This window comes from Mus caroli, chromosome 7 (assembly GCF_900094665.2).
Source record: "Mus caroli chromosome 7, CAROLI_EIJ_v1.1, whole genome shotgun sequence".
NCBI classification, from domain to species: domain Eukaryota; kingdom Metazoa; phylum Chordata; class Mammalia; order Rodentia; family Muridae; genus Mus; species Mus caroli.
In genome coordinates this window covers 125,368,506-125,381,910 of record NC_034576.1, presented here as the reverse complement: position 1 = coordinate 125,381,910, position 13,405 = coordinate 125,368,506, and the positions used below count along the sequence as shown (strand labels likewise).

The window sequence follows — 13,405 nt, the reverse complement described above, 5'->3', positions numbered from 1 at the left end:
CCAGGACAGCCAAGACTACACAGAGAAACCCTGTCTCGAAAAACCAAAAAAAAAAAAGTTTTTGAGGAGCAAGTGAACCTGAACAGACAAACCACAGCAGATAGCGCAGTTGAGTACAGAATTGAATCAGGAGTGGGCTCAAGCTTCCTAAGTTCATGAATCATTTGTTGATTATTGAAGTACCAACCGTGGCCCAGAGGGAAGGCGGGGCCTAGGATTCTGTCTGATTGAAGGACAGACCCTGACTTGGCAGATCAGGCTTGGGGCTGGGATTCCTTTGATGAGCTCCGGGGTGACACTGAGGTTGCTGGCCATGGACCACACTCTGGTAGCACCAGTGTAAGAGCTATCAGCATATCAAATAAAACTCTACTTGGATAAAAAATAATGGTTTCTGAGTTTTAATCTTCATCTACTCAACCCCTTCCAGATAATTTTTCCAGGTCATTAAGCAGCCAGTCATATCAGTATCTGTAAACAATAATGTCATCTCTTTGATTTCAGTAAATGTAGCTTATATTTCATATGGCATCAAGTAATAAAAATAGCCTTTTCCTGATTCTACTAGGACAGTTTGTAGTATCAAATATTCTGGTTTCTTCTTTAGAAAACAGACTACTAAGGTTTTCTATTTTTTCTTGAATCAAATTTAATAAGTCACAGACTATATATGAGCAAGGAATGGTGGCTGTCTCTCAACCTGGCTATTTCCTGTCATCTGGCTGATTCCTGCTGCAACGATGTAAACTTCTTTTCCATAAGGCCCTCCCTCCCCACAATGACAGACTGAAATCTCTGAAATGGTGAGCCAATGCAGATCTTTCGTGTTTCTAAGTTCTTCGTGTCAATTATTCTATTACAGCTATGGAAAAACTAACAGACATAAAAACAAAACAAAAAACAAAAACCCTCTGCAAGACCAGACTCCATCACAGCACAGGTAATGCCCAAGACATTTGAAGTGGAAGTGTACAAAAGAGCTATCAAAAAAAAAAAAATCTACACTCAGCTTAGCCCCTAACCAGATTGGCCCCTCATTAATGACCTGGCCAAAGAGCTATGCTCATATCCAAACATAAATTCAATTTACTCAACATCAAAGGAAATAATGAGATGCCCAAGAAAGAAAGAAAAATGACCTACCGTTTTGAAACAAAGTGATAAAGGCAAACTGAGAGTTGACCCAGATGTTGCAACTGTCAGACAGGAAATGAAAAATAACCGTGATTAATAGGTTATATAGGCTGCAGTGCGAATGTGGGCAATATTCATGACTAGAGGGACAATCTCAGCAGAGATACACCAGGAAGGGCTAAATGGGGCTGGGGTGCAATTTGGTGGTAGAGTATACATTTAGCAAGCATAAGGAGGTTGGTTTGTTCCCCAGTAACAGAAAAATGAAAGAGAATGATGAAAGAGAGAGAGGGGAAGGAGGGAAAGAGAAGGAAGAAAAGATGAAAGGATATAATGGAGATAATACAGAGATAACAAATCGCTCTTCCATCAGCAGACAACACAGCCAAAGAAGCCATCAGCAAGCTGGAAAACATGCAAATAGAGATAACTCATGCTAAAATAGAAAGAAGAGGCTGTGAGGTGTGACATAGGGGGTTTGGTAAGACTTGGAACTAACCGGGTGTGGTGGTGCACACCTTTAATACCAGCAGTGACCCTAGCCCTGAGAAGCAGAGACAGAGGCCAGCGTGATCTACAGATCAAGTTCCAGAACATCCAGGAAGAGGAGAAGAAGGAGAATGAGGGAGAGGAGGAGGAGGGGGAGGAGGGAGGAGAAGGAGGGAGGGGAGGAGGAAGAAGAGAAGGGAGAGGAGGAGGAGGAAGAGGAGAAGAAGAAGAGATAGGGAGACAAGAGGAGAGATGAGAAGTCAAACATGCCATTAAATAACAGTTCCGCAAATCTCAAGAGTCTCAATGAGGATGAACACAACCCGCATTTACATATCCTATTAGAAATGCTGCAACGGAAGAGTAGAGGAACCAGGCACAGGGGCTTAGAAGTTCAGCGCCGGCCTCAGCCACACTGTGAGAAAAAAGAAGCAAAAGGCGTTAAAAGTTAACGATAAAAAAAGAGATAATGCCGAAACCTTCAAGGCAGCCAAAGGAGGGATGAGGTGGGTCTCGGTACATGGAGATACACGGAGGTACACGGAGATACACGGAGGTACACAGAGGAGAAGTGAGAACAGCAGACCTCCCCACTGTGGTGCAGAAGGCAGGAGAGACCCTGCCAATGTACTGGAAAATCAAGTCACAACCAAGATCATTATATACAGTCAAGGCGGTTTTCAAAAGTGATCAACAAACAGGGGTGCTTTCAGACATACAAAAATGTACTCCGACAGGGAGAGAAAACAGAAAGGAAGAACTTTGTTTTTCTTCACCAGGGTGCAAAGCAGTCTGACTGACTAAAAGCTAGCAAGTGATCTTTGTTGTTTGAAGCATGAAGCACATGTATGGCTCAGTGGTTCTTTCTTTGAAATATCATTTGAAAGTTGAAGGTGTCATATGTCCAAAACACAGCCCGTGCCCTGCACAGTGCTAAAAGCCAAATTCTTCCTGTGTCTTTGAAAGGACCCGATCTCGGGCTTCTCCACAAACATCATCAGTTTCACTGCCAGAGGCAAGATGGCTTCAGTTTAAAGTCTGAAGCCGCTTGCCTAGACCCAAGTCCTCGTGTTTTGTTTGTTTTCTAATATTCTGTCTCTTTATGTTTCCCTGGCTGATGAAGTAGTTGTACGTGACAAGCCACCTGAAATGCCCGCGTGTAGGAGGCAGAGATTGAATCTCCATAGCAACCTAGCTGTACTAGAATTGCTGGGTTTATATGGAAACTTGAAGACACAAGACACCGAAGGTCAACCTTGGACCTCCACAGGCAAGTACACACACCCCTACCTGTGTGCTCCCACACAAGCAAATATGCATACATACATGCATGCACCACACACACGGAGGATAACGAAGATCTCCCATGTCACTGTATCGCATTTTACGTGGACGTGAGTCCAAATGTCATGTGCTTTGACATGTTATGTGACACTGGGGTGACAGGAAAGCACTGTTCTGCTGTTTACTCTTCCGTGTCCAAATCTCAAAAGGTCAAAAACATCACTGTCTGTCAGAGTTTGACACCTCCCTTCCTTTCATTGATTTATGTTAATCGTCTATCCACACCAGTATCAGAAAAAAAGCTTATCCACTCGTCACTTTAAAAAATAGTCAGTTTGCCGGGCGTGGTGGCGCACGCCTTTAATCCCAGCACTCGGGAGGCAGAGGCAGGTGGATTTCTGAGTTCGAGGCCAGCCCGGTCTACAGAGTGAGTTCCAGGACAGCCAAGGAAACAGAGAAACCCTGGCTCGAAAAACCAAAAAAAAAAAAAATAGTCAGTTTAATCTCTATCCACTACAACGTGGTCAGCTCTGAAACTGTATACACACAAGCAACAAAACAAGACTCGGCAGGTTGTACTTATATACTTCTATACGCATAATAACAGTACTCAAAGAAAGAGAGACCATCAATGTGAGAGGGAGTAAGGGGAGCCATATAGGAAAGGTTGGAGGAAGGAAAGGGAGAGGAGAAGGTGACATAATTATATTTTAATTTAAAAAATTTTTAAAAAGAAAAATAGTAAAACCCAGAGCTGGGGGTATGGCTTGCTGGTGCCCATGTGAGAGGTGCGTGGATCCAGATTCTTGGGGGAGGGGCAGACAAGTGATTCCAGAGCTGAGCAGCCCAGCCAGTATAGGCAAACCAGTGAGCTCTGGGCTCAATGAGAGACTGTCTCAAAACATTAAGGTGGAGCAGGTTAACTAACTGAAGAAGAAACCTGATGTTGCACACGCACTCACAAACATACAGGTGATCTCCTGCCTCCGCTCCCCCTCCCACCTCTCTGTCGCATGTGCGACGCGTGCGCGCACACACACAATCACACTCACACACACACACACACACACACACACACACGGGAATAGGAAGGAGCAGGTAGGAACTAAATATGCTTCCTGATCTCTGCGTTTGCTTATCACAGTGATGAAAAGAGAGCTCCCCACTTACTGTAGCCCATGAGGATGAAGGCTCCTATAAGCATGATAACAGTCTGCAGAGCATCTGTATAGATAACAGCAGCCAGACCTCCTGTAGGGAAGAGCAGAGGTTAGGGTCAGGCACTCCCACAGGACCCAGAGTAACCCTCTGGTCCCTCTGTGCGGCAAACATTTCACAGTGTTGCTTCATCTTCAGCTCCCAGTGACTTGCAGTGATCAAAAGAATAGGGTGGACGTGCTTGCATGGGACTCCACATCTTCCCTCTAGGAACCCTGGGACTTTGTTGCCCTGAGAACAGTACTCTTTAAGAGGCCTCAGGTGGACTGGAGAGATGGTTCAGCAGTTAAGAGCACTGACTGCTTTTCCAAAGGTCATGAGTTCAAATCCCAGCAACCACATGGTGGCTCACAACCACCTATAATGAGATCTCTTTGGGTGTGTCTGAAGACAGCTACAGTGTACTTAAATAAATAAATAAACCTAAAAAAAAAAAAAGGTTTTAAGAAGGTACCACACCAGAGGACAAACTGCTGGGCAATTAGGGAAACATGTAGAAGGGCGTGGCATCCTTAACATCCCCTTCCTGAGCATCAGTAATGGAGCCTTCTCCCGAGTGATGGGAGACCTGGCTTACAATCCCACCCAAACTCTCTGCTGTTCTCTCAAGTGAGGCAGAAGTCACGAGAGCTCATAGTTTAGTGCTCGGAGTCCATCTTGTTTCTATACCACAGTTTGGTACCCACTGAGCCCTTCTTTTTTCCATACTGAGGCATACCATTCTATTCAATTGGTCACTGAATATCTGGTGACACCAGGCTCTGGGTACCCACCAAGAGGCAAGTTCCTGCCCTCATAGAAACTCCAGCCAAACAGAGGAGACAGTCTCCTTCATTCAAGGAACTCAATGAACTGGCCGAGACAAAGACGAAATGAACACGACAATTAGCTCACTCCCCTCCAGCTCTGAGCACATGGCTTCCAGTAGTCTCTCTGCATTAGGGGCCTCTGTGTGCATTGAGTTGTGTCCCCTTCCTCTCTGAGTAGGGTGGTGTTCTGTGACACTTGGAGCAAGTTTTGTTTTCTTTCTTTTTCCTGCAGAGTACTAGTCCCTTCCCTGCCTCCTAGCCGGCTCCTCAGAGTGAGCGGCTGCAGTCATGTTCTGAGGTAAGCCTTCAAATAGCAGCCCTGAAGCTCAGTGGATAGGACACATTGTCATTGTCACAGACGCTCTAGCTATTCTGTGGAGGGGGGGTGTGTGCTCTCATCCCACAGGCTCTACAGAGTCTCTCCAGTCCTCCTCTCTGCTCAGAACTCTCCACACTTCTCATGTCATTTAAATTTGGTTGTGAGATCACCTTTGAGAACCCTTGACTGAGTATCCTATGTTTTTCAAAGAGACCTCCCTTTTAAAAGCTCCTTTAAAAGAGCTTCCCCAGCTCCTTAGTCACCCTTGATAGCATTTATCAATATACTCTGAGATTGACAATTGAGTTCTTTGTTCATGATTTGTTTCTCCATAGCCACTAGAAGTTCTGTGTGTGTGTGTGTGTGTGTGTGTGTGTGTAAAAGTTTTGGGTTATGTTGTTAATTTGGTTTCAGTAGTTTTCTCTTGGTATGGGGGAGGTGTTCTGGAGAGACAAGATCTCTGTATGGCCCAGGCTGGTCTTAAACTCTTGCCCCAGACCCCCAAGTTCTGGAATTATAGGCCTGAGCCAACACAACCAGCTTTATAATAGAGACTTTTGTTTCACAGGTCTATTTCTATACCAGTTTTCTATGGCAAATGGCACACAGGTGATTGACACGACACACGTGAGTATGTGTATGTGCACATACATTTGTGGAATGAATTGCACCAAGAGGAGGCAAACAAGGGTGAAGCCAGAGTAGATAAACAGGTGACTAGTCAAAACACAGCTATTTGAAAGCCTCCTACTTGAGCACAAATTTAAAAGGAAAATATAGAGCTGTCTAAACTTAGGGCCTTAAACTTAGGATCCTCGTGCCTCAGCCTCCTGGGTGTTGGGATGACAGACATGATCCCATCTGCCTTATCTGGCTTATCTGTGGTGCATTTAAATAATCCCTCATCTTATTGAATAGCCTTCTTCCCTTTGCATAATGATTTTATAAATGTGATTATTCAGGACAGTGGAGTGAGTGTGAGATTTAGTAAGTAAATGGTCCTAGCCATGGTGTGTCACAGAAGCTGTATCAGGAATAAGTGGGTAGCCCACAGCCCTGCCTACCAACTCTCTAAGTATCACCCATGCCCCATGATACCTGCAACAGTGTACAGAGCTGTGATTGCCAGCAGCCCTACTATGGCCAGGTACAGATCCAGATGCAAGGACTGCTGAATGAAGATGGCCCCTGCATACATGTCCACCTGTAGGATGGGAAGTTGAAGAGTTTATGGACAGGTAGATGGACTAGGGAGTAGGGGGGTAGATGGATGGATGAGGAGTGTGTGGAGGAGGGAGTGTGTAGATTGATAGATGAGTCAGAGAATGGGTGGAAGAGGGACTGAATGGGTGAATGGAGGAGGAAGTGAATAGGTGGACTCATGAAGGAGTGGATGGATGGATGGATGGATGGATGGATGGATGGATGGATGGATGACAGAGTGGGCAGACAGATGGATAGATGGATGGATGGATGAATGGATGGATGCATGCATGGATAGATGGATGAAGGAGTGGATGGATGGATGGATAGATGGATGGATGCATGGATGGATGGATGAAGGAGTGGATGGATGGATGCATGCATGCATGCATGCATGCATGCATGCATGCATGGATGAAGGAGTGGGTAGATGAATGGATGCATGGATGGATGGAGTGGATGGATGGAGTGGATGGATGGATGGATGGATGGGTGGATGCATGCATGAATGGATGCATGGATAGATGGATGAAGGAGTGGATGGATGGATGGATGGATGGATGGATGGATGGATGGATGGATGGAAGCATGGATGAATGGATGAATGGATAGATGGATGGAGTGGATGGATGCATGGATGCATGGATGGATGGATGGGTGGATGGGTGGATGGATGGGTGTTTGGATGCATGCATGGATGGATGGATGCATGGATAGATGGATGAAGGAGTGGATGGATGGGTGGATGGATGCATGCATGCATGCATGGATGCATGCATGGATGCATGCATGGATGGATGCATGGATAGATGGATGAAGGAGTGGATGGATGGATGGATGAATGGGCAGATGGATGGATGGACAGATGGATGGATGGACGAGGAAGTAGGTGGATGCATGGGACAGGGAGTGGGTGAGTGATTGAAGAGGAGAGTGGATTATGATGGGCATTCCCAGCAACTCCCCATGACCAGGCTCTCTCCCAAACTCTAACAAATACAGAAAAGCTACACACATTATTTCCTCATGCATCTCATCCTAAGATGAAGGGAGGGGGCTCAAAATGAAGCCCCGTGGGCAGTTAAGTTTGAGAGACCTGCCCTACACTCTGGCAACAACCTCATGGCCACTCCACTTCTGCTCTCTTCCTACCTGCCCTCCTCCACACTGTGACCTGTGTGTTCCAGCCAGGGTGATCTCGTTCACCTGTGTGGCTCTCACATCATCCATAGTAGGCAAGCGAGAGCTGCACACGAGGCCCTTCGATGCTGGCCAGTTGGTAACCTCGTATTCTTTATTCACTCTGTATCTCTAGGACTTTGGGCTCTGCCTCTTAACACATCATAATTTCATGCATCTTCCAGCTTTAGCTTGTGTTAGTCTAGCCATCGGGAATGGTGACACTCCTCTTTCCAACTGGTGGACTGTGCCTAAGACGACACTCACCTTGTGCCAGACTATAAGGAAGCATTCTAAAAAGAGTGCCTTGAGTCTGCAGCCAGGACACAGTCAGTTGCTGCTGTTTGTACTAGATGGGATATCTTCTGCCCCTGCAGGACAGACATCCATGTAGGACAAAAGTATCACCACCCCCAGGGGTGACATCTTGAGCTGATCCTGCTGAGCAGTCCAGCCTGGAGGCTACAGTGCATGTGGTGTTTGCCACCTTCCTGGAGACTAGCCCATCCAAAGGTCAGCATGAGGCATGCCCAGGCATTCCCCAGCACATCTGATTAAGATCTGCCCACTCTTTTATTTCTGGAGGAAGGTCACAGGGCAAGGAAGTGGGGGTGGTTCTTGGATCTCTGTTCATGCTGAGATGTCACCAAACAAACTTTGGCAGACCTAGGGAGGGATTCCTTGCCTCTGCCTGTCCTTTATTCATGATTCTTCTGCCTCCTCCCCTCTCTCTATTCCCTCTAACATCAAACCTGCCCCAGAGAGAAGTGATATGGAAGAAATGCCTTGCATGCACTCGGTTAGCCTCTCACCGTGCCGTAGGAGCATGGCTAGGCTGTGTATCCACCTTACCGAAATCTTGGTGAAGATGTAGATGAACAGGTAGAGCACAGCCAGGGTGATGGAGATCCTGTTGCCCCCAAAGCGCCGCCTTAGATATTCTGGCATCGTGGTTACCTGGGGGTTGAAACCTCTTGTAGCCCCCAGGTGGCCTTGGGCATTTGCCTCCTCAGCTTGGCTACCAGCCCTGCCCATCTCTCCCATGCCCACTGAAGTCAGAAGCACAGAGTATCTTTTTGGCTTCTCCATGGGAAACAATGAGGAAGAGGACTTGGGGAGGGGCAGACTGTGGAGGCATTTGGGTCTAGACAGGGTTCTGTACCTAACTATTGTGTTTCAGGTGTGTGTTCATGTGTGTGTGTGTGTGTGTGTGTGTGTGTGTGTGTGTGTGTGTGTGTACACGTGTGTGCACACATAACGACTGCATGCCACAGCACAAATGTGGAAGTCAGAGGACAGCTTGCACAAGTTGAATCTCTCCTTCCATCATGTGGGTTTGAGGATCAAATTCAAGTTGCCAGGCTTGGCAGCAAGCACCTTTCCCAGCTGAGCCATGTCACTACCCCAGACATGAGGCGGGATGTTTTCCATCCAAGTTTAGATGTAGGCTGAATTTCTGTAACGTGTTTTTTTCTATTTAAGCAAACCTGCCTTTTTACTTAACTTTATACTAAAAAACTTTTGGTTTTTTACTAAATGCTTTTGGTTTTTCGAGGGGGAGATTTCAAGATAGGCTCTCTCTATGTGTCCCTTACTGTCCTAGAACCCACTTTGTAGACCTTCAACTCAGCCTGCCTCTGCCTCTCAAGTGCTAGAAGCACAACCATGCCCAGAGATATTAAAAAAAACAAAAAAACAAAAACCAAAAAACAAAAAAAAACAAAAAACAGTGCTAGAAATTGAATTCTGGGCCTCTTGCACATTAAGTAAGTATTCTACTTCTGAGCTACACTCCAACCCTTGAAAATGAAGTTTAAATGGCTACTATAAGTAGAAAACCAGTCCCAAATTTAAGGAAACCCAGAAAAATGAATAGATTGAGCAGCAGGCATTGTCTGATCTCCTTTAGCAACTTCCTGTTGCAGAGAGCCGCTCATGGGACAGAGAGATCCATGAGCGGATGGCAGTACTAACTGGACACGGCAGGGGAGGACAGGGTTGGGGAAGGAGACAATTGACAGCATGCAGTTATAAGGGACACACTGAGGCAACCCAGGGTGTGGAATTGGAGGGGACATGTGGTATATGATCATGTTGTATACATGTAGGAAATTCTCAAAAGAATAATTTTTTAAAAACAGAGAGGAGCAAGAGATAACATTGCTGAAGTACTAAGGGCATCTAAGCTGCACATGAGACTTTGCCCTCTGTCCCATGATAAGATGAGCATGCCCCATAGCATAGCACATAAACACACACAGTGCTTGCATGTCATTAAAACAAAACAAAACAAAACAAAGCTCACTTAAAAAATTAAGGGGGAAAAATCCACCAAGCAAGATGGTTTATGTTTACAATCCCAGCATTCAGGAGGCTGAAGCTGGAAGATTAAGAGTTTAAGGTTATTCAGTAAGACCCTGTTGCAAAATAAAATAAAATAAAATAAAATAAAATAAAATAAAATAAAATAAAGAGAAAAATTAAAAACCCTGAAAGACAATGGAAAGATAAGTTTTGTTCCATGGAACAGTGTAGTTGGTCCCACAACCAACACTGAAATTATTACAGGAATCCCTGTCTGCCCATCCTCCAATGAGAAGCAAGGAATTCTGGGAACAAAATGTGCAGACTTGAGAAACGGTGAGCAGAGAACATCTTCATCCAAGAGGCCCTGAGTTCTGAGCACTCCCAGACCTCTGGGATGGGAGGCTGAGGCCAAAGCAGTCATGAGCACATGGGATGTCCCAGGGACTGGGGTTGTCCATGTCTCTGAGAATCATGATTTGGCCTGTAGTTTTTAAAGGCTATGGGATGTCCCTCTCAATCACTCTGGGACCTGGGACTGGCAGACATTCCTCTACAAGGTCACAGATGTCAGGTGAGGAAGGATGGGTGATGATGACAATCACAGGGTGCATGTCTACATTTGGAGAGGCTGTGCTGTGGTTTGGACTCACAGCATGTTCCAAAAACTCACATGGGCAGGGCTTAGTCCCCAGTTGATGGCTCTAGTCAGAGAAGTCTTTGGATCCTGGGCCTCTGACCTAGTAATGGATTAATCTATTGATGAATTCATAACTTGCTGACATTATCAGAAGATGGAGGGAGCTAGACTGCTGCCCTGGCTGGAGTCACGGCAGACCTGCGTTGACTGTCACCAGCCCTTTCCTGACTCTCTGCTTCCTGGATGCCATGAAGTGAGTGGTTTTTTCCACCATGCTTTTCCCTCCACGATGTTTCTGCCTTGCCATGGGTCTAAAGCAAGGGAGCCAACTAACAGAACTCTCTGGAAATGTGAAAACAAGCCCCTCCCCTTGTTTAATCTCTAGGACTATTGTCACAGTGCAGACAAATGACTAATGTGGGCTGAGTGCCCAGACATGCTTCAAGAACAAGTCTTGGTAGTGATCCCAGCATCTGAGAGACTGAGGCAGGAGGATTATGAGTTTGAAGCCAGCCTGGACTACCTGGTGAAACCAGTCTGACAAAAGTTAAACTGGTAAATTCATAGTAGAATCTGATGGAATATCCTAGACAGTAGGAGTGTTTCTAGTAAGATGAGTTAAATGTTGACACATATTTGAATTCTTCATGTTAAAATATTGCCAAAAATAAATATAGCAATAGATATGTTAGTAGGATTAATAAAGCTTTGTTATCCATCTCGTCTCAAAAGGCAGGTTGGGATGCTGACTCTCATGGATGTCCTGCCTGAGTCCTCTTATTTGCTGCAAGGATGTTCAGCAGGAAGTTTCTGGAAGTATTTTATGCTGAGCTCTGACACTGTCAGGAATACTGCACAGAAAGGTTGAAGCAAGCCTTGTACACTGTGGGAGCTGAGACCTAATCAGAGAGCACAATGGGTGCCCCAGTCCATCCAGATAAAGTGCCAGAAAAGGCAACCACTATCTAATCTGTGAATGATAGACAGCTGCATCTGGCCTTGGTTCCTGAGCTCCATTGGCTGCTGGCATTGACTATCAGTTGATCCTGGGGTCAATCTAGGAGAACTGCAGCTTCTACCTACAGGAAGTTTCTAATTATTAAAAGACAGAGGAGGAGGAGCAGGAAGGAGGGAACAAAGGAGAGTGTGCATCATTAACACACTACACAATAAGCCTTCGTATCTCCAAGGTATCCCTTATTCTACAGCCCAGGCCATTCAGGAAACAGCCCAGTGAGTCAGAGGATCTAGACCACAATACTCCTCCACATGTAGATTCAGTGCTAAAGGGCCAGGGGACCAAATAGGTACCATCCCTCTTGTTGGTGTTGACTGAATGGGCAGAAGTAAATACAGCAGCCAGATGTGATGGCACACACCCATAATCCTGACATGGAGATCACAAATTCTAGGTCAGCTTAGGCCACATACCGAGACTGTCCCAAAAGTTAACTAAAACAAGGTAACCCTTAGAGATTACCACTCCAGCTCCCAGGGCCCTGGCTGACAGTAGCTCTGCATTAGGTTATACTCTCTGTCTCTCTTGATGGTGGAGGCTTTAGAGGGAACCTCAGAAACTCTCTCCAGATGAGATCCAGTCTGCCCTGCATCCATGTCCATGGGAAACCCTCACTACTGTGAAATCAATGGTACCTGATTATACCCCCACCTGAGGCTTAATGCATGGTCTTCACTAGACAGATACACAGAGGAAATGACAGACGAGCATGTGGTTGCTTGGTAGGCACCAGAAGGCTATGGCTCAGTTTCCATGTTCATGAGCAAAGCTAGTCTCTAAGGATGGGAAGTATTTAGTGCTGTCCTCGAACATGGTAAATATGCAGTAACACCTAAGCGCTGAAGAGGTGCTCAGTCTGTAGCCTGCAGTGATATCTAAGGGCTGGGGAGGTGCCCAGTCTATGCTGCTGTGCTCAAAAAGGGTTATAGTTTGATCCCCAGAACCCATGGGAAAACCTGGGTGTGGTAGCACGCTTAGAAATCCAGTGCTGGGGCTGGAGAGATAGCTCAGTGGGTAAGAGCATTGGCTGTTCTTCCAGAGGTCCTGAGTTCAATTCCCAGCAACCACGTAGCGGTTCACACTATCTATAGAGCGATCTGATGCCCTCTTATGGACTGCAGATGCATATGCAGTAGAGCACTCATACATAAATTAAAATAAGGAAAAATAAATATAAATAAATAAATAAAGTAATTGCTGAGGATGCAAAGACAGGAGGATCCTAGCCAGGCAGCCTAGAGCCCAGTGAGAGTTCCTCTCTTAAAAAACAAGGTTTGGCTTCTGAGAAACAAGGCCCCAGGCTGAACTCCAGCCTGGAAGTGCATGCGCATAAGCAGGCATGTTCAGTTCACCCACATGTGCATGTATACACACATATGTGCACACACAAGTAATAATAATAAATTCTCAGTGGATAGCAGCAAATGGAGAAGTTCTAGAAGACAGTATACAGAAAAAATATCTTTATGACCTTGGAGTAGGTAAGGACTTTTGTTGTTATAATTGGAGAGGTCTTACTCTATAGGTCAGCCTGGAACTCAGGTAGCCTAGGATTGCCTCAAACTCATGGCAATCCTCCTGCCTCAGCCTCCTGAATGGTAATATAACAGGCATGAACCACTTCACTTCACATCTAACTAGGAAAAGACATTTTAAAATGAGACATTGAAAGGAAAAGTGAGCCAGGCATGGTGGCGCACGCCTTTAAACCCAGCACTTGGGAGGCAGAGGCAGGCGGATTTCTGAGTTGGAGGCCAGCCTGATCTACAAAGTGAGTTCCAGGACAGCCAGGGCTACAGAAAAACCCT

The 13,405-nt window shown here is 45.8% G+C and overlaps 1 protein-coding gene across 3 annotated transcripts in view; it reads right to left on the bottom strand.

The window, feature by feature from the left end:
• Positions 1 to 13,405, bottom strand: part of Slc5a11 (solute carrier family 5 member 11) — a 63,222-nt gene that overhangs the window by 17,366 nt on the left and 32,451 nt on the right. For all 3 annotated transcript variants that reach the window (XM_029480116.1, XM_029480115.1, XM_029480114.1), the window contains 3 exons: positions 8,488 to 8,592; positions 6,352 to 6,457; positions 4,078 to 4,158 (listed from right to left, as the gene is read on the bottom strand). In XM_029480116.1, coding sequence (XP_029335976.1) covers positions 4,078 to 4,158; positions 6,352 to 6,457; positions 8,488 to 8,592 — 292 coding nt within the window. The remainder of the gene's footprint in view (positions 1 to 4,077; positions 4,159 to 6,351; positions 6,458 to 8,487; positions 8,593 to 13,405) is intronic.